Here is a 25289-nt window from a genome sequence, read left to right on the forward strand (position 1 = left end):
CATAGTGCGTCCGATGATGGCAAGTCCGTTTGAAGTTGGTGCTTGGAACGCAGCATAGCTCCAGTGGGCAAACGGTAAGGGAAAGGAAGTTGCAACACTGGTCTCAGTATACATGCACGCAGCTAGCAAGCCTACTTGTGACTGCATATTGGGCTGTATTCGAATTCGATATATGGGAACCATAGAGAAAAATAAACAATTTTCCAGGTGCATCCGGCTATGAAGAATTTTCGCCTTCCCTCCTACTGTAGACACGGTCCTCGCGGTGGGCTAGCAGCCTCTGAAAGCGAACTGCTTGCCTAATCTGATTTGACTCTTCAGTTTGAACCGGACAAGTGGCCGATTCTGTTGGCATCATATTAAAAGGGGAAGTATGACACTTGTGATTTGGTCTAAGAAGCGGTACAATTTTGCCGGCTGCATTGGAACTACGGACCCTGATGACTGTTTAAACCCATACTACAACGTAGCTTAACCGGCAAGCTGGCAAGCGGGAATGTTGATGCAGAATTAAGGAGGACCAGTAGATGTATAGATAAAACGCTACATATGGAAGTGAAGCTACCTGCTGAAAAGAAGTTCAACTGTAAACAAGGCTTCTTTATCACGGGTTGTTCGCAAGGATGCCCCGTCGAGAGGGGCGACCCTTGCTTGGAAATCGCAGGTAGAACTGTGGGATGAAACAATGGATTTAGCCTGAAGAAATGGCTAAGCATTCGCCAGATATCCCTGAAGTATCAGGAAGAGACTTTTCGTGATGTGGATAGCACTTTCACAAGTAACTCGGGTCCCTCTTCAGGTAGGTTAGTTGCACGGTGCGGTTACCACCTAGCCTCGTTTCCTCTTAAATCACGTGGCGCTATGAAGTGGTGTGTCTGCCTCAGTTGTGTTATTCTCAGGTTTGAGGTGTTGCTCTGCTCGCGATTGCAAGGTTGGAATAATCCGCAGGATTATAGCGTGATTATGGATCTCATATGCATTCGGTATTAAAGTGTTCTTACCGCGAACAGCAGTGCACACTAAAGTGGTGGATATGACAAGAAAACCCCATGTTGTTTGCCAGTGTAGTATTTTTGTGTTTATTTTACACAGCCAATTCGTATGTTGTTTAGAGGGTCTAATTTGCTAAGTAGATAGAAGAGGCCGTTTTTGTAGTGGACGGGCAAGGGTCCCCCGTAAGGCGTCTAAAGGCCTGCCATCGGAAAGAGCATCACAATGGATAGCATTAGCTAGGAAATAGCTCAACTTAGGACGGAATTACGGGCTTCAGGACTCTACTTCCCTGCAGCCGGCCGAGCCGGTGGGACAGCTCGCATGCCAGCGAGGGGTGGCCGAGACAATGAACTGCTAGAGGGGGGTCAGGGTGTTCACATCTAGTTAAGACTTCCTTATCCTCGTACATATTGACTGAAATTTGCGTATTGGTTATATAAGCTTGATTAAGGCTATTTTAGGGGTTAGGAGAATCGGGTTGTATTGCATAACAATTCTGGTACACCCTTAGCTTGATCTGTGAAAGTACGCTGTCGTAGCAGAATGAGATGCGTGGAATACACTTTAGCTGCGTAGCAGCGTACGGCTTGGGCTTGTTGACTTCTGCGTTGGTTTGTGTGCACAATATCTTTACTTCAAGGTACAACTATTGAGGTGTAAGGTTAGGAACTAATCCCAATGAGGCAAAGGAAGAAGTCTGGTATTCGTAAACATTATGTGTCCTCCGGCTTCACGTATTGGGACTCCGGGGCTTGGGGCTTTGGGGCTTTTGAATTTGGGACTTTGGGGCGGATGCTCCCCAAATTCCCAAATTAAAAAGCCCTAGATGCAAACAGTCCGGGGCCGATTGAAGTTTTTACCCCCCAATGGGGAATAACAGAATAGTAATACTGCTTAATCTCGAGAACACATTTGACCTCAAATTCCTTAGAGAAGGCCCGAATGCGGCTGTCACTCGGCGTTTGCTCCAACCCAGTGTCATGTGTAATGCGACCAGAGCATCCCCCGCTGGTCTAGGGGACAATACAGACGACAAAACTAGCCGATGATTGCATAGCTTGGATGGAGGAAGGGCTGTGTGTCGCCAGCACGAGTGATCCCCTATCTCGGAGCGACAATTGTGGGGCGCTTCGTGTAGATCACCTGGAGGACTTCTATATTCTCCTTCACAGTTCTTGGCAAATAGTTGTCAAGATATAAGATGTAAAAGGTGCATAGCAGGGGCGTTCACATGCCTTATATGAAACGGCATGGCATCGTACCTCCACCTATAAGTTTTTTCACTTTGCAGGACTACAAGCCAACTTCAAGACCAGGAGGCTTGGTAGACAGAGTGATATCAAACACTGCCAACTTCTGGCTCAGTTTAAATGAACTTAGGAAAGAGCATGTTCATTCTCAAGCGTCTGTTTCAGCTGAGCGCAGAACGTCACTTTGCTATCCCGTGCATATCCCCCTGTAGCGCTTAGACCTCTCGCCCCACTAAAGCTGTGTAATAATGGCTACGCTGCATTTAGTAGTTGTAGGGCTTTCCACTCTATACATGTCCTTCCAGTTGCTGGCCCATATCGTACCATGCCTTTCCTTGTCGATCGTGCAATCCAACATCGATACTGGCAGGGCTAGCCTCGCAAGGCCCAAGAATGACTTCTCAGTTCGCGAACTCGAGAAATTAATGACACCTGATGGCCTCCCAGCTTTAGAACGCCTCTCGTCATTTTCCCTCCCTAGCGGGAAGTTGCTGCTGTTGCTAAATAACTGTAGCACAGCAGACGAACATGACGCAGCGCTACCTCCCTTTGACGAGCAGATATTCTTCGGATGCGATGTAAACTTGCAGCAAATCGACTCGTCGAATAACTGGCAAAGATATGAAATGCAGCTAATAGGTTCCACCGACCTCCCAGAAGTACGAGGAGTGGGCTTCTGGGCAGAGGAAGCGAACGGGGAAATCGACAAAGTGGTGCTTCTTGTTTGGACCGCCAGCTGCAAGACTCAGCAGGAGACTTGTAGGTGTAACAAGGAGGATGGATGCAATATATCCTTTGGCAATAACAGCCAGGCCTCGTGCCTCTCGGCTATTTATGGAGGCAAAGTGGCGCCCCAGGGAGCTCGCCTCTGTCAAGGTACAAGCAACACCGAGACCAACGGCGAATGTTACTACTATAGCTTAGAAGCCAAGAATGGCTGGGGATGTGGTTCTGCTTCTAAAGAACCTGTAAAGAGTGGTAGATCCTCTGGGTCAAAGGTAACTCCAAGGAACGTCAATAGCTGGGAGACTACTAGACAAGACATCTGGAATCGCCATGGGGTTCGTCTAGGGTCTGCTATTGGGGTGCGCTATGGCACCCTCTTCTTCGCCGAATTCAATGGATATGGGGAGTTGCAATATGTTAGAAGTATTGCGCATAATGTCATCATTCCATATGGACAGGAACAACGCAAAATCATTGCCAGCGGTGAAGCCAGTGGAGCGGATGGGCTCGTAGAGAAGCAATACGCTGTTACCTTCGTAAGGGAAATGTGGAAATGGAAAACCGGAAGTGTCATCGTTTCTCCAAAATGTGAAACGATTCTTCTAAATAGCACCGCTATGCTGGAGGATTCACAGATACAAGGAAACGAGTGTGACAGTTGCCTTTACACATCTGTATCTGTGCATCCCGTAACTGGGCAGTGGGCATCAATGTGTATCAGCACAAAACTTCCTAAGATGGGAATATCCATCAATGGCTTCCTCGTGGTAGACAGCAACAGCCGTTACCAATCGGAAACCAAGGGAACCGTCCCACTGGATGAATCACTTTCATACTACAAGGATGTCGGAGGCAGGCTGCTCCCTACAGAGGGCGGGAGGTGGGTGTTAATTTGGCGCCAAGAATCCTGGAAGGTATCAGATGTGGAGGGACTAAATACGACGAGCGCAACTATAAAGGCAGCTGTGTGGGAGGGAGTCAACGAAACCCTTGAAACTCCAGTTTCCCTGTTCGGTCCTCTACAGGAGCACAGGCTTATGAACCTAGACGCTGTTTCTCTCTCCCTGCAAAGCGCACTGGTTACCGTAGCGGATTATGTGAATGAAGAAGCAAATGCCGGTGTTGTTGACTTATCAAGACTCAGCACAATAGGGCCCGGTGCTGTGGTGACAGTTGCTGGTGTGCAAGGTGGTGCTTTGTTTGGGCTTATATATGGGCATCCCTTGCTACGCCTATCGGAATCCACTGCATTGTGGCTGGGTGACGTTAAAGAAAATACCTCACCTTCTGTTGGTCCATCGACTCTGCTACCGGACTGGGAGCCTTTCAGCACTTCAAGGGCAGTCATTATATCCATAAATCAGGATGAAGAAGCCTGCCAAGGACAGTCAGCGATAAAACCTCAATAATTGCATTTAGTAGTAGGCATAAGCTCTTATATAGGTGGAAGCTGGTTTTGCTAAAATATATAAATAGCACGTTAGATATCAGTAATTATAGTTGTATTGACGATTCACATGTTGGAGCCATCCACGGTGGCTGCGGGTTCTTCAGGTGGGAGGCTACCACCTCAACCTGCCCCTCCTCTTGCCTGCAGGAGCAAGGCTTTAGAGAAAGAAATACCAGCGGTAACTGCCCTTGGGAGCCTCATGCATTCCGAATAGTTCACTGTGAAGGAGGAGACTGCCCAGACTGGAGAGAGGGGGCACTTGTTTTTGCAGGCAATAAAGCAGCCGAAGCAAACGAACTCTTGGATAAAGACTTGTCAAGCATGGTAACGATGGGACCACAAATGGACTCCATTGAACTCCGTTTAGCGGACCCCATCGACCTCGAGGCTGTGGAGGTATACGTCCACCGTGCGAATGTGTCGCTAGTGCTAAGCATCCAAGATGTAGAGGAGAACTGCCTGTATCGTATCACAAGCGCGTTTAGCGCTCCGCCTCTTGAAATGGGTGTTGCAGCCTATCCTTGGGTCACTAGATATCTCTCTTTGAAAAGGGTCAGCACACTGCTACTGCAGGCTGCACCTCTCACATCTTCAGAAGAAGGAAAGTGGGCTGTAGATATTCTTGAAATACGCCTACAGTCAACGCCTTCATTGCCATGCGCAGCAGGTGGTTTCTCTGACATGGATAAGGGCTGCGAAGTCCCGCTAGAAACTCCTTCGTCCCTGGACAGCTTAGATTGTGAGGGCGACTGGGAAGATTGGTCAATTTGCGACACCAGTTGCACTAGGACACGACGGTTTAGAGTTACCGCTCTTCCAAAGGAAGGAGGTATACCCTGCGTTACCCATGAAGTAGAACCGTGCACAGGTAATGCAGCTTTTACCGGATGTACGCCACAGAATATCACACGATTATCACGGTTGAAGAGTAAAATGCAGTACTTATAGATAATGGAGATATTGATGTACCCTCAAGATTTGACGATAGTGCACTTCCGTTAGCCAATGTGTGCTGAGTCCTTTAGCAACTCCGCACCGGTCTTCCTCTTTCAGGTGGTGGACTCTGTTCTATTTCTGGTTCGGCAAAGAATATACTAAGGGGTTCTCTGCGCCAGCAGAAGGACTCTGAGAGCTCAACACCAGGCAGCAGCACAAACTGTGCATCAACGTTATCATCGAAGTCGCAGTGTGTTTCCTGTCGTACGCTACGAACATATCAAATTACCCGCCAGGCAACAGGGGAAGGCCAGCGGTGCCCTGAAGAGCGTTTTATTTTAGGATACTGCGATGCAAACTGCGCCAGTGTTTATGGGCCCACAACGACTACTGCTGCGCCAACTACGGAAACGTTGCCATTGTTGACGCCTTCCAGCTCCCCGCTCTTAGATATGCACAGTGCTCGTGATGTAATGCTGCTACTGAAAACAGTGGCAATGTATTTCCTAGTTTTTCTACTCGCCTGTTTAGTAACCACATACTTGGTGGAATTCATTCAAGGAGGCCTGTTGGGTGGTAAAACTGCTGGCTGCGTTGATTACACTGCTGCACCTCCATCAACTATTTCTTCATCTACAATGCATGGTGTTAACAGCTATTCTGGATCGGCAACGTATGGGAATAGAACCGTACCAACGAGGAATTCAGTGGTGAGTAAACGGAACAGTGCTTTATCACAGAAATTTGGAAATGGCATTCAAGCATTCAGGCAATCACTGCTGGGTGGAAATCTTCTCCGCAACGCGAGTGAGGACGAATCAGACTGCCTCGGTGACAGCGATACCGGCGCCTGACCACATTTTACGTCGTGGAGAAGACCCCCGACCGCCGTAAGAGGCTTATCCAATATTACCGACTGTTTTCCCGTTCATCTTAAACAAAGATATCCCCTGAGGTTAACTCACCCATCACCGTTATGTTGTGGGTTAGATAACCTTCCAGCGCAACACAGTCAGCTGAACACTCCCTTACCTTATTTTCTTGTGTAAAATGGTGTAAATTTTCAGTTGCAGGGAGGCTCCTCGACAAAGTATGACGGAGGCAGCAAAAGCGGCACAAAGCAGAAAGCTGAACCGACGAAACTGCCCAACCCCCTTGCTCGCAAGATCACATAAGCTTCTAGAGGCAGTTTCCGATATATCAAGCAGCTATACCTAGGCCAGTCTCAGGCTGTACTGCTGAGAGACAACCAATGCTGAGTGGTGAGGGGGGGTGGGGTGGGGGTGGGGTGGTTATGGGGGTCATTTTGTTCATAGAAGCCTCTTCAACTGCTGGAAGCCAGCAGCCAGCTTTTACAAGACTTACAATGCTGAAAAGCCAAAGGTTTGGCGGCCTTCCTTTGAATGACATGGGACAATGGTAGGCCCAGGCCTACTGCATGCAACCAGAAAAGACGTTTGGCATCTATATCCCACGATATATATAAATCCCAAAGAGGACACTATCAGTTTTCTGGGGATAAGGCCAAATTCGCAAATTAGCGGAACACCCCACTCCACGCCAAGGAACAGTCCCACTAATACGCCAGAGGCAACAACGCCACCACGGGTGGCGCCAGACTCAATGAGTCCTTTCGTCCTCTGAGGACTGTAAGCCTTGGTTAAGTTTACCCCATGACGGCAGAGGACGTTTACGTCCAACAGCCGAATACAAAAGCTGCTACTCTCTCCGCTAGAGTGTGATTTGACCTCATTTCTACAGATACGCCTCCACCATCACTATGTCCACTCGGACGGAAAGTGGAGGTTGTGCTACTGGCAAGCACTGGTTAATATAAATGCCAAGCTCTCACCCAGTCCCTTACAATCTTGAGTGTACCTCTGTAGGTTGGCATTGAGATGACTCGTTGATCCCACTGTAGAGATACGATCCTCAACTCATGGGTTTGGCTAGCAACCCCCCAGGTTTTATAACACGCTTAAAACAACAGACGACATGCTTGCCAGTACAGCATGGACAGCGATCTCTACTGGCACCAGACGAAACGTGGAATCCTCAAAATATAGTCTCCAGCTTTTCTCAAGAAGCACGATCATTGTGTAGGGCGACAAAATGGGGTCGGCAGAACTGTAGAGCAGGCGGCCAGGACCATCTGTTGAGTAATGATGTGCCTGTCTGCCGATAAATGTCCTCCCTCGTCTGGAATGGCGGCAAAAAAACCCAGGAACACTCTCAAACCTGAACTGCTGCAGAACCATCCGATTCCTAAACGGGTCTGGACGGATATTCTAAAGGGTATTATTGTGCCTTTGCTGCGAGCCAGAGGCTGTGCTAGCTTCTATGTAGTTGTGGTTACTGATCTGTAATCTCCCGGGAATAATCATTAGCATGGGGGCTTTGATTTTTGGTGTAAGTTTCTGCCACAAATTCCCCATGAAGATATTCATCTGCATGGGGAATTTGTGACAGAAGTTTCCATATCGGGTATCAGCTTTCTTGACACTTTTCTGTGTTACGCAGTTTCATGGCCCTTTCCCTACGCATTCCTCTGGTTGTGGTTATTCTGTATCCATGGCCTGCAACGTTCGGCGCTGCAGTATTGCTCGTCAGCCACCGTTGCACTTACATTCTTGTGAAAAGTGGGATGTGCGCAGATAAAGTGGGGCGCTCATGGGAGATATGCTAAGAAGATACTAATGGTTCACGTTGGCTGTATTAGATTTGCGCACGTCCAGGCGCTACAGGGATATTGCAAAGCAAGTTCCCTTCCGCAGACAAGGAACGAGGTGAGAAGCAATAGAATCAGGGAAACTAATGGTATTGCTTCAGCAAGCATCAGCTTAACCTGCATCCTGCCAGCAGGCATCCTCAACGCAGCGACAGAAGGGGTTCAGACTGGCTGGAGGGGGAACGGCTTCCACAGTTCCAGGTTCTCCAGCTGCAACTGCTACCGCAAGCAAGTAAACATGCGAATCCACGTGGAAGCAAGCTGAAGGCCCCCTTCGAAACATGCAATAGCGTGGTTGTCAACAACTTTCAATGCAGCAGCTAATATGCGCACAGTGCATGCTCCTGCAGTCAGTAGACTGTGCCACAAACTCCCTTCTGGCTGGAATCACAGACTAATCGAATGCAAAGCTTGTCAAACTTTTCTGAGTCGACGAAAGTTCCCTGGAGGAGCGCAGCCGCTACCGAAGCATTCCTCTCTAGGCCACCGAGACCGGACACACTCCCGTATGAACAACAGACGAACGAGCATTCTCAAACTGCTTTCCGATGCACTCCTGAACATAATTGTACAGCTTTTTCGGACGCAATCTGCACCCTCACTAGCGGATGCATAGGCCTACACATGCTGCATATACGTCCACACGCAGGTCCTACCCGTTCACAGGCACCCTTCCAGACGTCGGATAAGCAAGGAGCTTGTTTTTCTTGAAAACCATGCATTGAAAATTTGTGTGAATTTCATAGAAATATAGCTAGGGCATATAGTTTACAAGGACACTACCAACTGGTTGAAGCGGATGTTTGGGCATGCACTCCATCCATCTGCGCTGATCCACAAGCAGTTCCAGCAATAGTTATTCCCTCTTAGAAATACAACTTGCCCATTTATTCATTTTTGTGCTTGGACATGCTTTAGTCATGTCCTCCATCGAAGATGCAGATAACTGTCACTGACCCTGGTAAGTTTTATGCTGATTATAGGTAAGGGGAAGGCAGTAGAGATGGTGCCTTCATTTCTTTGCCACATGTCTCAGTCGATATCTCCAAGCATATTTCTGCGAATAAGCCAGATGAAATGTGTTAACAAGCAGTGCAAGCTTTATCATTTCATTTCCCGCTGTTCGTCCTTCCTCCACGCTCGATGCGATTCTAGTGATGTGTTTTTTGGGGTTCTGATGTGTCAGATGGCCAGATCTTCACTCTGGATCTCACCGGGGAGGCAGAGATCTCGGCGCTTAAGGACATCATCTCAGTGGAGTTCAACATACCCCCAGAGAGACAGCGGATTCTACTTGATGGGCAGCCGCTTCGGTACGACCCTGCTCCATTGAAATGCCTTCGTTCGCCCATATTTTCCGTTAGGGATACTGTGTGGATTTTGGATACTGTCATGCCTGCTCAGGAACACCGCGAGGACTCTAGCGGAGGCGAGGGTGGGGGAAGGGGCGATGCTGCTCGTCTTCAACGAGCCCCCTCCACCTGCAGGAACAACTACTTCACCTGGCATTCCTGGTTCCATGGAGGCGCGTACACAGCAAGCACACCAGCTGCTGACTCCCAGAGCTCAAACACCACAGCGGCAGCAACCACCTACTACCTTGCCCTTTGACTTTTCAAGTACGCCGCATCGTACTTGAAACGCATCGTAATGCTGCGCTCCAAATCTCGAGTACACGGCGAATTCGTTGGCCTTTGGGATATGGTTCTTTGCGGCTTTGCCTTACTCTGTATGCAGGCATTGTCGTGGATGGCGGTCGCGTCGCTGAGTTCCCTGCAGGGGAGACCATTGTCCCCTCCCGACGCGCATCGCCTGCTGCACCGGCTGCTAGCACTCGCACCTCCCCACCGGCGATTCCAGGGGTTGCTAATACTCCACCCTCTACACCTGGTTCAGAAGCACACGTAAAAGTGTTGATACGGCGTCGCGCAGAAGCTGCAGTGGCTGCAGCAAGGGCGGATCCCACCTCCCTGAGCCTCATCCGAGCGCACAATCCCGTCCTAGGGGATGCCATCAAAGCTGCTGCAGACGAGCGAGACGCAGCTCTTGTGCGAGAAGGAACAGATGGGGCTCAGCAAGCAGAGAGTGGCACAGCGATGAAACAGTTGGTAGAACTTATAGAAAAAGAATATGAGGCTCAAAAAAAGGTGAGGTGCAAGAGTGTATGATGTTTCCCGGATCTTATTGCATGCTGTACTTTTGCCGCTACTTTCGCACTACTAATATGCAGCGGTAGCTTATGCAGCTGCATCAAGAACCTGCAACGGCAAGTGCAACAAGTTTCTACACATATGCCTTCGCTTTCAGGCAGAAAGCGAACGATTGAGACGCATGCAAGCTGTCCAACGGGACCCGCTGTCACAGGAGGCTCAACAGTTCTTGCTGGAGGAGCTGCAGCAAGAAAGAATCAATGAGAATTATTCGATGGCACGGGAGCATCTTCCTGAAGGGTTTGGATCTGTGTGCATGTTGTACATAGATGTGGCGATCAATGGAGTCCCGTGCAAGGCCTTTGTCGACAGCGGCGCGCAGCAGTCGATTTTGTCTTTGGAATTTGCAGAGAAGTGTTCCCTAGCATCCCTCATCGACAAGCGCTTTGCTGGGTTGGCAATGGGGGTTGGCAAAGCTCCCATAATTGGCCGAGTGCATCTGGCGCCCCTTAAGCTGGGCACGAAGTTCTGCCCGTGCAGTTTTATTGTTTTGGAGGACACCAAGATGCAGATGCTTTTGGGTCTAGACATGCTCAGGCGATATCAGATGATCATCGACCTGAAGAAAAACGCCCTGATTGTTGAAGGTGAGCCATAAATCCGGAGTGCAGCGAAACTCAGAACACCCCTAATCCTCCCCAAGCTGTTCTGTGAGCTCTTTTGCATTCACTTACGGAGGTACCAAGACAGCGACTAATTGGGATGAGCCGCGGTGGAAACTTTTACTATGGGCCTCAAGGAGTTAACCGAGAACTTATTTAAGCTTCTTTAGCAGGTAGCTATCTATCTGTGTAGATTGGTGCGTTGAGCCACTTCTCAGGAGAGGAGATTCCTTTTCTTTCCGAGGCGCAAATCGGCAAAGGGCTGTTTGGAACTGGAGAGGTAGAGAGTGCAAAGACTGCGGAAAAGCCAGAAGCACCTAAGTGATGTTGGCGCTTCCCTCCGCGTTTTTGCAGTGTTGTCCCACGATAAGCTGAACGGTCTTTTAGATGGCAGACGCACTGAGCCGCTGTAGGAGAGAAGACGGTATCGCATGTGCTTATCTCTTCTAGCTGGACCCCCAAACCCCAACAGCACCGGCAGCTTCTGCTTTGGTGACTGTTATCTGTGAAACTTGGCGGCTGTTTTTGTTGTTGCATTAATTTGTTGCATGGGGATATGGGATTGCTTCTTGTGTCTGTTTCAGACTTGAATAGGTCATTACCATTTTGTTGTTTGTCTGTATAGCGCAGTAGTATGGCTGGGACATTTTTAATAAGGCTAGAAACGGGCACATTTTCGGTTCAGTGCAGTTGCACGTAAGGTGCATGAATGATTGTGGGATAGTTGTACACAGTGGTTGGCTTCTTCTTCGTTTACGTTCAACTGATTTCTGTGTATGCGGGCGACTATGCCGGTAAATCTATTCATGCATCCTTGTGCTCATTTTTCAAGCGACAGATAACCTTCCCAAGGTGCCTCAATTTTGTGGTTGAAAACCTCACAAGCATCTGTCAGTGCCCATAAGCTCGCCAATTTTAGGTGTATGATTGGCTAATACCGTCGGTTCATGCAGCTACGCAGCACCCTCCGATTACTGGGTGAAGTGCACTAGGACCAGTTCTGATCACGAACAATCCACTAGCTGATTACTTGTGTTCTAGCGACTTGGTAGAGTATGACACTCACAGCTATATGCATCTTATGAAGGCAGCATGGAGCGACCGGAGCAGTTGGTCACCTGAACTTAGCTTTGGCCTGACCAACGTAGGTTAGCTTTGACACAAGGATTGAATGGACACCTGTAAGTGGGCAGACATCTAACTGGACATCTCCACGAGCTGGCAGCTACCAGCGCTGTAGCACCGAGGGCAAGGGAACACAGCAATACTGATCCTCTGCTTGGATGGAACCCAGCTGTGCGCAGTGGGCACAGACGACACGTAGCCAGAAAGGGTTCTGTCTGGATGGAAACCATATTTGTAGGGATGCTCCAAATTGTATAGAGGGGTTGTTGCCTCTTAATCCGTAGAGCTGGGGCATCCAAGCTCATTTGCTGCGAAGCGAAGACGTACGGGCGGTCAACATCAAAACTCGTTTGGATTTTGCAAAGGCGTTTCAGCACTGTTTTATGGCTGTCTCCGTGAGGAACGCCGCCAGAGACTTGGCCGGACCCAATCTGCAAATCAGCTTCTGCTCCTCAGAGCTGAGGACGCGTAGGCATTCATACTTGAAGCACGCTCTGCCACAGTGCACTTTGATCCTGTTCATACAGTTGAGAACTAGAAGACGAATGCACACATATAACATGCGAGTTTCCTACCACACCTAAGAGGGACCAGGAGGTCCGCCTGCAATGGAGAACCACGGCAGATCACCGCTATTATTGAGCTGAGCTGACACCGGAGCTTCTGTCGTTGAAATGAGCAAGTTGTTCTATCCTGATAAGGGGTTAGATGCTATATGGGCCGTGCTATAGGAACATTTTGGCTTTTTCTTTCCATTTGTGGTGGCTAATGGCCACTGGGTATCTCGATTCCTCCTTTGATCCCACGTCTTCGCACGCACCCAAATTCATTTTGGAACCTCGTGGAATATATTGAACCACAGTCGCCACTAGTCTTATCCTGAGCTTTGGGGAGCTTGCATTTGGGGCAACTATGTATTGGTTCTAACACTAGAATTAAGTTTCTGGCTAGTTTTACAACTCTTTTCCTGTTGCTGTCTAGCGGATAGTGGCTTGCTCACCAGCTTCAGCAACTGGATGCCTGAGCAATTTTCCAAATTTGGGCCTAGAAGAGAGGGCACCTTTGGTTTTGTTCAGGGCATTGGCTGCAAAAGGATTTAGTTTGATGTGTGCATTTAGCCTGGCGTTCTGTGCCAATTCAAGTAATTCTATACGTCCTGTCTATCTTAATCGCTGATAATCAAGCATGTTCTCACTGGACTTTCGAACGACTGCTTCACCGCCCCTGCCTAAAGCCGTTTAGCATGATGGTTCACTTCAGCACTCCCTGTCTCTCATTCCACCTGTAAAAGGTCTACAGGCTACCGCGTGTTTAGCGTGTACACTGTCAATCTAGTCGCTGAGGACTGACGGAGTTCAAATGGAAATACCATATTCTCCCAGCCTTAAAAAAAGGAATGGGTAGCTTTCTGCTTTGTGAATATGAGATCGCTGATAGACGCTGTTTCGACTAAGCACACTAAGAGGAAACGAAGGAGCGAGGAAGCGCATATTAGGTTTCCTTGTGAATCAGAAACTCTGGCCCATGGATGGATTGAGCTAAAAGCTACAATTGTGTGGAGAAAATGCTTCTGTAAACAGAAAATTCACCAAGCGTTTTTATTGTAAGGCCACCATTTCTACAACAGCAATACTCGCACAGCTCCTAAACGTCGCCTGAAACCGTCTCATTGGAGGGAACGCTCTGCTGTGTCTTTCTACGACAATTCCCGCATTAATAGATTCCCGTGATGAAAAATATATTTTTAATGCCTGAATCTTCGAGACAATTGCCAGTTTGGAGCGTTTCGCCAATGTACAGAGAAAGGTGCCCTCCCGTGTGTGTGCCTCGAGACCGCTCGCTTTGCAGCCAATTCACTGCAGTGAGCCAGCGCTCTCGCCAACGGAGGATCGCTGGGAAGTGGCTTTGGCCCAAATTGTGAAACACAAATTTTTTTTTTCGTAGGCCTATAAAGTACCGTTCATTCTCCTAAGATCCACAACAGAATGGCTGGGCTAAAGTTCCTTTCATTGGCGGTCGCCGCCGTCTCCTTACTGGTCAACTATGCACAAGCACAGCTCACTAACTCCGCCAGTAGGTCTCCGACCAACGCATTTTGGCCATGTTGTATGGGTGAAATGAAGTAGAGAAAGTTAATGGATTGAATGTTGATTTGTGTGAGCTGATGCAGAGTCGGTGGACTGCTCTGCGGCTATGAATGATGCCCGCAAACGTGGAGGCTTTGTTAACCTACAAGTTCCAGAGAACTCAGAACAGCAGCTGCCCATCACTACTACAACCACACAGAAGCCGACTTCCGTAGCCAGTGGACCAAACGACACATACATAACGAAAGTCTGCACAGCAATGAAAAATGTGAGTCCTCTAATTGCAATTCCTCGTTCAGTTGTTTCTTAAATGTGCTCGGGTCCCTCTAGAGGACATACCCTGCCCTTTCTGTGAAAAGAAATCCTTTGCTTTATGTGGTATGCCCAACATGAACAGAGCACACCCATTTCAGCAGCTACTACACCAGACGGTACCTTCGCCTACGCAGTGCAAACAGGAGAAGAAGCGGACTGTAAGGCCGCAGTGGATGAGTGGAAAAAAGCTTATTCCAACTTTGACAGCTTACCTCCTGCGTTTACCGACTACGCAACAGCTCCATACAAGGATGCAAACAATGTTTCTTTAATCTCCTTGTTCAACCCTAAAGAAGAACCCACGGTGGATTGCGCATACTTCAAATGCCTAAACCAAGAAGGAAACGCAATTGAGCTGAAAGCACTGCTTTGTGTCACAACTCCGAATGCCTTGAAAGCGAAGGCACAGCCCTACACGTAAGCTACCCATTTATTATTTGCTGGCGGTGACACTGCCTACTGTAATTTGTAGAAAACCCTTCAATTCTCTATTATTTTAGCAAGGTAAGTCTCTTCTTCTTGTTTGTGTGTCTCAGTGAAGATGAGTGGAAACGCATTAACACCGCCATCAACTCCGGCAGTGCAGCAGTTCCTACCGTCATCGTCGTTGGTGCCGCCGCACTGGCTGCCCTTTTCTTGTAAAGAAATTCTTGACTGTTCAATGCAGCTTGCATCTCTTGCAAATATGCCTTTTCTAATTTCCTGGTTGAACTTGATCAAATTCCCCAATAGGCTCAAACGACGATTGCTGTGGGGGGATTCCCAAATTAAGCGCCTCTTCTACTCGTCAAGGCTCTATCTTTTTAGACTTCCGCTGTGTTTTCTGCTGCTGTTTCGGGGATAGTAGTTTGTTCGGCAGCCTCAGCAAAAGGAACACTCGGAAGTTTTTCTAATTTAGATATAGAAGACAAGGGGGATTTACGGGTGGTCAGAATGCCAAGCATCACACTATATTAGTTTGTGTCCAATGGGACACAAACGGATATAGTGTGATGCTTGGCATTCTGTGCCAGTTCAAGTAATTCTGTACAGTTTTTCTATTTGATTCATTCAACCTAAGCAGTGTCCTTACTGAACATTCAAACGACTGCTTCTCCGCTCCTGCTTAACGTCGTTTAGGATGGCAGTTTGGTTCAGCACACTCTGCCTCTCATTCAATCTATAGAAGGTCTACAGGGTAGCTCTTCCTTGGTGTGTACTATATCAATTCAGTTTCTGAGGACTCGCGAAATTCAAATGGACACTTGTCCGGCTTTGGAGAAACAAGGGGGGGCAGTCTTTTGTTTGTGAAACTGAGATAGTTGTTAGAGACTTTTTGGAGTTACCACACTAGGAGGAAACGACGGTGTGAGAATGCCCATACTACGTTTTTCCGTGATTCAGAAACTCTGGCACATAGATAGATGGACTCAAAATTCACAGTTATGTGGCGAAAATGATTCGTAAACACAGCAAATTCCATAATTGCGTTTATTGTAAGGATGCCATTTCTACAACCACAATACTCGCACCTGCCCTCAATATTTCCTGAAATGGGAACATTGATGGGAACGCGCTGCAATGTCTTTCTACAATAATTCCCACATTAATATATTCCTATGGGGGAATATACATTTTGTACGCCTAAACCTTCTAACAAGTTGCCAGATGTGGAGTGTTTCGCCAACGTACACAGAAAAGTGCCATTCGCCGGTCGGCCTCGAGACCGCTGCCACTGCAGTCGACTAACTCCCGTGCGCGGGCGCTCTCGTCACAGGAGGATCGCCGGGAAGTCGGCTGTGGCCCAATCTGTCATACACAATTGATTTTTTACACTTTTATTGGCCCATAAAGGACTGTTGATTCTCTTTATATCTCGAGAATGGCTGGGCTCAAGTTCCTGGCGTTGACGGCAATCGCTGTCTTTTTACTGGCAAGGGGGCTACCTCAGGAACCGTTACAAACACCGCCGGTAGGTCTCCGACCAACGCACTTTAGTAATATTGTAGGTTTGAAATAAAGTAGATAAATTTAATGTGTTAACGGTTGATTTGTGTGAGCGGGTGCAGAGAGGGTAGACTGTTCGGAAGCGATGAACGTAGCCCGTATTGGTGGAAACTTCGTTGCACTCGAAGTTCAAGAAGACCCCACAAAGCAACTGCCTATTACTACTACAACCACACTCGCGCCGCAAAATACTAAGACCGCACCTGGTAAACCCAACCAAACGTACATAGATACAGTCTGCAGCGCCATGAAATCGGTAAGTTCTGTAGTTGAAATTTCTCGACCTATTCTTTCTGTCACGCGGTCGAATCTCACACTGGAAGAAAGTGTTTGCCTTTTGTGGAACAAGATATCCTTGGCTTTATGTGGTGTGCCGAATATGAACAGGGCACACCCATTTCGGATGCGACTAAACCAGACGGCACCTTCGCCTACGCAGTGCAGCAAGGAGAACAAGTTGACTGTAAGGCCGCAGTTGATTACTGGAAAAAGGCCTATTCCGAATTCGGCGATTTACCTCCCGCTTTTACGAACTACAAGACAGCTCCATACAATGATGCCAACAATGTCTCCTTAATATCCCTATTCAACCCTAAAGAAGATCCCACGGTGGACTGCGCGTACTTCAAATGCGCAAACACAGGCAACACCGCAGTGGAGTTGAAAGCACTGCTTTGTGTCACAGCCCCGAAGGCTTTGACAGCGAAGGCACAGCCTTTCACGTAAGGCGCTTATTTATTACTTGCTGGCGGTAGCACTGCCTACTGTAAGTTTGTAGCAGATAGTTCAATTCTCCCAATTATTTTTGTAAGGTAAATCTCTTTTTGTTTGTGTGTCTCAGTGAAGATGAGTGGAAACGCATTAACACGGCTATCAATTCCGGCAGTGCAGCAGTTCCCACTGCCATCGTTGTTGGTGCCGCCGCACTGGCTGCTCTTTTCTTGTAAACAAAATTTTTGGGTGTTCAAGACAATTTGCAGCTCTTGACAATAGGCCATTTCAAAGTTCCTGGCTGCACTTGATCAAACTCCCGAATAAACTTAACTGACCACTTCTGTGGGGGGACTCCCTCGTCTTTCTCCAAATTAAACGCCCCTTCTTATACTCGTCAAGGCGCCGTCCTTTTTAGACTTCCTCATTTTACAATATTTTTGCTTGCTGCTGTTTCGGGGATAGTAATTTGTTCAGACGCTTCAGCAAATGGAACACTCGGAAGTTCTTCTAATGTGAATATAGAAGACCAAGGGGCTTCGGAGTTGTTCATTGCATTGGACACAGACAGATGTAGTGTAATGCTTGCCGTTCTGTGCCAGTTCGAGTAATTCTATATATCTTTTCTATTTGGTTCATTCAACCTACGAAACGTTCTTACTGAACATTCAAACGAGTGCTTCGCCGCCCCTGCCTAACTCCATTTACGATGGCTGTTCACTTCAGCGCATTCTGCCTCCCATTCCACCTGTAATAGATCTACCGGGTAGCTCGTCGGTGGTGTATACTATTTCAATTCAGTTTCTGAGGAGTTGCAAGGTTCAAATGAAAATTTCCGGTTCTCCCAGTCTTGGATAAACAGAAAGGTCAGCTCTCTGTTTGTGAAACTGAGATGGTTTATAGACGCTCCTCCGAGTGAGCACACTGAGAGCAAACGCAGGTTTGAGAATGCGCATACTACGTTTTTCTGTGAATCAGAAACTCTGGTACATGGATGGATGGAGCTGAAATTCACAAATGTGTGGCGAAAATGCTTTTGCAAACACAACAAATTAAATTATTATTTCTATTATAAGGATGCCATTTATACAAGCACAATACTCGCACCGGGCCTCAATGTCTCTTGATATGGTCGCATTGGTGGGAACGCGATGCAGTGTCTTTCTACAATAATTCTAGCATTAATATATTCCTATGAGGGAAAATGTATTTTTTATGCTTAAACCTTCTAATCAATTGCCAGTTGTGGAGAGTTTCGCCTACGTTCACAAAAACGTGGCCTGTGGCGGTCTGGCTCGAGACCGCCGCCAGTGCACCCAACTCCCGTGAACAGGGGATCTCGTCAACGGAGGATCGCTGGAAGTCGGCTTTTGCCAAACCGGTCAAACAAAATTGATTTTTTACATTTTTCTATGCCCATCAAGTACCGTTCATTCTCCCTAGGTCTCGAGAATGGTTGGGCTCAAGTTCCTATCGTTGGCGGCAACCGCCGTCTTTTTACTGGCCAGGGGGGCCACAGCAGGAGCCGTTAAAAGCACCGCCGGTAGGTCTCTGACCAACAGTTTTTAGTCACATTGTGGGGTTGAAATGAAGTAGAGAAATTTAATGGATTGATTGTTGATTTGTGTCAATTGATTCAGAGAGAGTGAACTGCACGTCTGCAATGAACGCTGCCCGCAACGGTGGAGCATTCGTTGCACTCAATCCTGCAGAGGATCCCGCATACCAACTGCCTATTACTACTACAAGTACAACCCCCCCGACTACTTCCACGTCCAACGATGCGTACATAAAGAAGGTCTGCGCCGCGATGAAAAACGTGAGTTTTGGAATTGAAACTTGTCATTCGATTGTATCTTAAATGCGCTCGGGTCTGACTGGAGGAAAGACCTTGCCTTTTGTTTGATGAGACATCATTGGTTTTATGTGGTGTGTCCAAATGAACAGAAAACACCCATTTCAACAACGACAAAGCCAGACGGTATCTTCGCCTACGCAGTGCAAACAGAAGAAAAACCTGACTGCGAGGCCGCCGTAGATTACTGGAAAAAAGCCTATTCCACAATCGGAGATTTACCTCCCGCCTTTTCGAACTACACAACAGCTCCATACAATGATGCCAACAATGTCTCTTTAATGTCCCTGTTCAACCCTAAAGACGATCCCACGGTGGATTGCGCATACTTCAAATGCGCAGACGCAAGCGAAGCCTCAGTGGAGTTCAAAGCACTGCTTTGTGTCACAACTCCGAATGCCTTGAAAAAGAATGAACAACCCTTCACGTAAGCTGTCTTTATATTATAAATTTGCGGTGCACTTGCCCCTCTGTAAGCTTGTAGAAGACCCTTAAATTCTCGACAACTATTATTTTAGCAGTAAATCTCTTTTCCCTGTTTGTGTGTCTCAGTGAAGATGAGTGGAAACGCATTAACACGGCCATCAATTCCGGCAGTGCAGCAGTTCCCACTGCCATCGTCGTTGGTGCCGCTGCACTGGCTGCCCTTTTCTTGTGAAGAAATTTTTGGATGTTCAAGACAACTTGCAGCTCTTGCAAATAGGCCTTTTCTAATTTCGTGGCTGCACTTGATCAAAATCCCCAATAGACCCAACTGTCGACTTTTGTGGGGGGATTCACCCGTCTTTCTCCAAATTAAACGCCTCTTGTTATACTCACCCCTCTTAGACTTCCTCTCTTTAAAATTTTCTTTTTCTGCTGGTGTTTCGGGGATAGTGGGTTGTTCAGAAGCTTCAGCAAATGAAACACTCGGAAGTTTCTCTAATTCGGGTCTAGAAGACCAAGGGACGTTGGTGTTGTTCAGGGCATTGGAAACGAACGGATATTTTGTAATGTTTGCCGTTCTGTGCCAGTTCGAATAATTACATACTTTCATTTCTATTTGATTCATTCAACCTAATGAGTGCCCTCATTGAAGGGTCAAACGACTGCTTCACTGTTCCTGCCTAACGCCATTTAGGATGGGGGTTGACTTCAATGCATTGTGCCTCTCGTTCCATTTGTAAAAGATCTACAGGGCAGCTCTTGCGTGGTGTGTACTATGACGTTTCAGTTTCAGAGGAGTTGCGAAGTTCAAATGAAAATACATATTTGCCCATTCTCTGAGAAACAGAAAGGGCAGCTTTGTGTTTATGAAGTTGAGATAGTTGATAGACGCTTTTACCAGTGAGCACATTGAGGAAGGATTGTGAATGCTCATACTGCGATTCTCTCTGAATCAGAAACTCTGGCACATAGATGGATAGAGCTAAAATTCACAATTGTGTGACGAAAAATCTTCTGTAAACAGTGCAAATTCCATAATTGTGTCTATTGTAAGCATGCAATTTCTACAGCCACAATAGTAGCACCGGTCCTCAATATCTCCTGCAATGGTCGCATTGGTGGGAACACGCTGTAGTGTCTTTCTACAATAATCCCCACATTACTATATTCCCATGAGGGAAAATGCACTTGGTATGCATAAATCGTAGAGCCAATTACCAAATGTGGAGCGTTTCGCCAACATTATACGGATAAGTGCCATCCGGCGCTCTGCCTCGAGACGGCCGCCACTGCAGCCAACTCACTATCTTCCTACGGCGATCGCGTCAACGGACGATCGCTGGCAAGTGGGCTTTGGCGTAACCTGTCAAACACAATTGATTTTTTTCACTTTTCTTGGCCCATACAGTACTGTTCATTCTCCCTAGGTCTCAAGAATGGCTGGGCTCAAGTTCCTGTCGTTGGCGGCATCCGCCGTCCTTTTACTGGCCAGTCGGGCTACAGCAGAACCCGTTAAGAGCACCGCCGGTAGGTCTCCGATCAACAGAATTTAGTCATGTTCAGGGTTGGAATGGAGTAAAAGAGTTAATTAATTGATGGTTGATTTGCGTGCACGGATGCAGAAAGGGTAAACTGCTCGGCTGCAATGAACACTGCCCGCGGCCGTGGAGCCTTCGTTGAACTTAGCGTTCAAGAGGAACCAGATAAGCAACTGCCCATTACGACTACAACCACAACTACCCCGCCATCTACTCCGGAAACAGCCTCTGCTCCAAACGATGAGTACATACAGAATGTTTGCACGGCCATGAAAGCAGTGAGTCTTGCAATTGAATAGCCTCACCCTATTCTGTCTTAAATGAGGGCGGCTTTCACAATGGAAGAAAGACCTTGTCTTTACTTTGTTGAGGTATCCTTGGTTTCATGTGGCTTGTCCAAAATGAACAGAGCACGCCCATTTCACAGGCGACTAAACCAGATGGCACCTTCGCCTACGCAGTGCAAACAGGAGAAGAAGCTGACTGTAAGGCCGCAGTTGATTACTGGCAAAAGGCTTATTCCAAATTCGGCGATTTACCCCCAGTTTTTGCGAACTACACAACAGCTCCATACAATGATGCCAACAATGTCTCTTTAATTTCCCTGTTTAACCCTAAAGAAGATCCCACGGTGGACTGCGCATACTTCAAATGCGCAAACCAGGCAAAAAATGCAGTGGAGTTCAAAGCACTACTTTGTGTCACAGCCCCGAATGCCTTGGAAAAGGATAAACAACCCTTCACGTAAGCTGCCTTTATAAACTTGCTTGGAATGCCCTTCTGTAAGCTTGTATAGTACCCTTCAATCCTCTATAACTATTCTTTTAGCAAAGTAAATCTTTTTTTTTTGCTTTTGTGTCTCAGTGAAGATGAGTGGAAACGCATTAACACCGCCATCAACTCCGGAAGTGCAGCAGTTCCCACTGCCATCGTCGTTGGTGCCGCCGCACTGGCTGCCCTTTTCTTGTGAAGAAATTTTTGGATGTTCAAGCCAATTTGCAGCTCTTGCAAATATGCCATTTGTTTGTAATCTCCTTGCTGCACTTAATCAAAGCCCTGAATAGACTCAGCCGACCATTTCTGCTGGTGGATGCCAGTCCAAATTAAACGCCTCTTCCTATGCTTATCAAGGCTCCACTCTTTTAGGCTACTTCAGTAGGCAGGAGCTTAAAGGTTGAATGCAGCTTTAGAGTGGCAAAAGCACAAGTTCTAGGTACTCGAGAGAGTTGCGATGGAAAAGCTGCTTTGTGTGATCCTACGGCACTGCGACACTGTGCACCATATATAATATACATTGTATACAATACTTATATAGGCAATCGAGGCAAGCATAGCTTCAAATGCTGAATTTAGTTATTTTTGTCAGGCAGAAGAGAAGAGTCAAATACCATGCGCTAACGCAGAACACTCGGAAACTTTTGGTGCACTAGCAATTTATTGAGTTACAGCACTGCTTCGTGGCGTTAGGGTTTTCTCAGCAAAAGGATATCCAAATAGAAGAAGTCAAAAGACTGAGCGGCACACGCGAGAAGGTACAGTTAAATTGGACAAACAGGAAAAACAAAAGCTGTTCCTTCGCGAAAGACGAAAACGATGGTTTGAAGTTGAACTAGGACCTTCACAGGAAGCGATTCTTGTACAAGTTAATTATTTCTTTTCCTTCGCGGATCCGTCCTCGATTCGAGCTATCGGAATTTTCACAGCAATCATTGGCTAGGTACAGGTGGTTTCAAACATCTGGTGAAGGCACTGTGGATGCAGTAATCAAGCGACGTAGAACCACGACGAAGAGGATTTTTTAAGACGGCGTCTAATCAGCTGTCGAAGCCTGGACACTCAGCGCACGTTGTGAACATTCACTTAAAAAAGCCGCGACCAAATGTTAGAATGTCGTTGAAATATCACTAAATTGCTGATAGACCACAACGGAAAAGAACGATAGTGGCAGACAACATGTGTAACTAGAGCGAAGTTGGGACATCTTGTGTCAAAGTTTCTGAAGAAGAAAACAGTGTCAATCCAGCGTGTGAGTTCCACAATTGCCATTTTGCCCTGCTGAGTTTTCTTTTAGTGAGGCAACAACATCACAGAAGTACTGAAAAATACTGAGCAAGGAAAGTAAAGCGACATCCAGAAGCTACCAAGGAAGCATGGAGGAGACACCGAAGTGGCAAGCCTGCTTCGGTGCCCTGTTTCCCACTAAGTTTCACCAGGGATTAACACCAACAAAGAACTTGCAGACATTCGATTAACAGGGTTTTAACTAAATAAAATGCATTACAATACAACATAAACGCTAATATAATATAATATCTTGTTTGAACTGTTGTGAAGACGACCCCGAAACCTGTGTGTGCTGGGGACTTCCCGGCGAGACCTTGGCGAGACCGTCTCACACACACGGGCCACATGCTGGTGCCACATGCATGTGTTGGAAGTACACTTTTACCCATTCAATGGGTTTACCAAGAAATTTCGACAGAACTAGACGTCGCTCGCACGCATGTATACCTCTGACCTGTGGGAATGTCTACTCTCAAGTTCTTGTCATTGGCGACCTCCGCCTTATTCTTGGGGAGCGCAAACAGGGCTGGCGCAGCTAGTAACACAGCCAGTGAGTGCTTCGAAAACAAACTGCATTTTCACAATGTGCAATATACAGCAAGAAGCATGCTGAAGTCGCTCATGTTGCTGTTGCGTGACCGAATGCAGCGAGCGTTTCATGCGTAACGGCCATGAATTCGGCCCGACAACTTGTCGGCTTCGGAGAACTCAAAGAAGGAGAGAATGCAGGAGAAGTACTCCCAATAGTTTCCGGTCCTGCCAAAGCTGTTTCAGGAGAACAATACGTGGCGCAAGTCTGCACGGCGTTCCGAGCTGTAAGGGGTAACATTAAATGCCTGAGGAGCTGACCCTCTTTACTGGGTTCCGCACGCAAGGTTTAAGTAAAGAAATTGTGAATATGCACAATCAGTCAAGTGTTCCCCGCATTATATATTAGTTCATTCTAATATACATAATCAGTTGTGTGTACCTGATTTTATTCCCTACCTCATTCTCCCCATGTTGTGTCCTCCAAAAACTGAGCAGAACCAAGCCACTGATGCATCTGCCATTGCAGTCAATGGCACATATGCCTACGCTGTTCAAGATGAAGCTGACTGCGAAGCCGCAGTCAACTCCTGGAAGGCAGCTCTATCCAACTTTAACGGGGTGATGCCTCCAGTATACGAAGCAACCAAAGAGCCGTACACCAACCCTCAAAATGTTTCCTTCATTTCCCTCTTCAACCCTCAAGAAAACCCAAAAGTGTACTGTGCTTACTTCACGTGTCCAGCAACACAGCAGGTGGGCACGAAGCAGACGAGGGATGGCAATAAGGTGGATGAGGCCAAAGGCACTAGTGAGTTAGAGACCCGGGAGGAGGTGCCCCAGGAGCCCCCGCCACCTCAGGAGCACCCAGAGCAGGAAGAAGAAGACAACGAAAACGGAAGCCTTGAAGGCACTCCTGAAAGCGGCAACACGGTTGGAAAAGACGTGAAGGCTCTTCTTTGCGTCACCACCCCCAACACCTTGGTGGATGGAAGAGCGCCGTACACGTAAGCTGAATTCCGTCGTGAGCATCCTTTTGCTACTGTGGTCTTGTGCCAGCCGAATGATAAAATACATACTTTGAAAGTTTTAATCCATGCTGGATGTGGCAAGTTGAATGTGCGTCTCAGGGAGAGCCAATGGCAGCAGATTACCACTGGACTCAGCAAAAACGCAGCTGCAGCAGTGCCTACGACTTTCGTGGCATTTGCTGCTGTAGCAGTTGGTGCTTTTCTCCTTTGAGCACCTCGTCAACATCCCAGCACCTTACATTCAACATCTGTTTGATTTTGTAAACCATCGGTTTCGTTCAGACAACCGATATTTAGGTTTAGCGTCTAACGTGCGCTTCAATAGCTTCAGGCTAAATAGGCTTGAATAAGGAAGCTCTATAATCGGTTTAATGCTGTTTTGGATGCCTGAGAATACAGCTAATCGACATTGGAGAGATGAATGGAAGTGGACAGCTGAGTAAAGCAGTGGAATACACCGCTGTCAGATCGGTGAAATGCATGCTCAAACGCGTTTGCACAGCCCCCCTTGAATGACTATTTTGGCTCAAGTTTAAGTTTTACTGTAGAAGCATGTGTTAATAGACGCATAAAGCATAGGCTGCATGCATGTTCTAACAGATCTTCACTCAGTTGCATGGACTAGGCTTAGCACTACGACTATTTGACTAAGACACGACCATCGACAATCCCGGGTGCTGTACTAATTCCGGGTTGGTTGTGGGCATATATATATATATATATATATA

General features: G+C 47.3%; 7 protein-coding genes across 7 annotated transcripts; all 7 read left to right on the forward strand.

The window, feature by feature from the left end:
* Positions 1-2491: 2491 nt before the first annotated feature.
* Positions 2492-6209, forward strand: EMWEY_00005450 (hypothetical protein, conserved; the record flags this gene model as incomplete). Its single annotated transcript, XM_013478162.1, has 4 exons — positions 2492-4356; positions 4524-5287; positions 5473-5619; positions 5887-6209. 4 exons carry the CDS (start codon positions 2492-2494, stop codon positions 6207-6209), a joined length of 3099 nt encoding a protein of 1032 aa, XP_013333616.1.
* Positions 6210-9019: 2810 nt separating this feature from the next.
* Positions 9020-11220, forward strand: EMWEY_00005460 (DNA-damage inducible protein, putative; the record flags this gene model as incomplete). The annotated part of the gene is made up of 6 exons (XM_013478163.1): positions 9020-9044; positions 9270-9396; positions 9488-9702; positions 9821-10230; positions 10391-10880; positions 11114-11220. 6 exons carry the CDS (start codon positions 9020-9022, stop codon positions 11218-11220), a joined length of 1374 nt encoding a protein of 457 aa, XP_013333617.1.
* Positions 11221-14005: 2785 nt separating this feature from the next.
* EMWEY_00005470 (SAG family member) lies at positions 14006-15064 on the forward strand (the record flags this gene model as incomplete). The annotated part of the gene is made up of 4 exons (XM_013478164.1): positions 14006-14093; positions 14191-14375; positions 14505-14839; positions 14959-15064. The coding sequence occupies 4 exons, from the start codon at positions 14006-14008 to the stop codon at positions 15062-15064; spliced, it is 714 nt and encodes a 237-aa protein (XP_013333618.1).
* Positions 15065-16283: 1219 nt separating this feature from the next.
* Positions 16284-17355, forward strand: EMWEY_00005480 (SAG family member; the record flags this gene model as incomplete). Its single annotated transcript, XM_013478165.1, has 4 exons — positions 16284-16377; positions 16471-16664; positions 16796-17130; positions 17250-17355. 4 exons carry the CDS (start codon positions 16284-16286, stop codon positions 17353-17355), a joined length of 729 nt encoding a protein of 242 aa, XP_013333619.1.
* A 1216-nt stretch (positions 17356-18571) lies between these two features.
* On the forward strand, positions 18572-19632 carry EMWEY_00005490 (SAG family member; the record flags this gene model as incomplete). The annotated part of the gene is made up of 4 exons (XM_013478166.1): positions 18572-18662; positions 18760-18938; positions 19067-19401; positions 19527-19632. 4 exons carry the CDS (start codon positions 18572-18574, stop codon positions 19630-19632), a joined length of 711 nt encoding a protein of 236 aa, XP_013333620.1.
* Positions 19633-20836: 1204 nt separating this feature from the next.
* EMWEY_00005500 (SAG family member) lies at positions 20837-21908 on the forward strand (the record flags this gene model as incomplete). Its single annotated transcript, XM_013478167.1, has 4 exons — positions 20837-20927; positions 21023-21216; positions 21348-21682; positions 21803-21908. The coding sequence occupies 4 exons, from the start codon at positions 20837-20839 to the stop codon at positions 21906-21908; spliced, it is 726 nt and encodes a 241-aa protein (XP_013333621.1).
* A 1556-nt stretch (positions 21909-23464) lies between these two features.
* Positions 23465-25004, forward strand: EMWEY_00005510 (SAG family member; the record flags this gene model as incomplete). Its single annotated transcript, XM_013478168.1, has 5 exons — positions 23465-23552; positions 23651-23817; positions 24029-24537; positions 24661-24755; positions 24961-25004. The coding sequence occupies 5 exons, from the start codon at positions 23465-23467 to the stop codon at positions 25002-25004; spliced, it is 903 nt and encodes a 300-aa protein (XP_013333622.1).
* Positions 25005-25289: the final 285 nt, after the last annotated feature.

Source organism: Eimeria maxima, genomic scaffold, assembly GCF_000499605.1.
Source record: "Eimeria maxima Weybridge genomic scaffold, Emw_scaff30, whole genome shotgun sequence".
NCBI classification, from domain to species: domain Eukaryota; phylum Apicomplexa; class Conoidasida; order Eucoccidiorida; family Eimeriidae; genus Eimeria; species Eimeria maxima.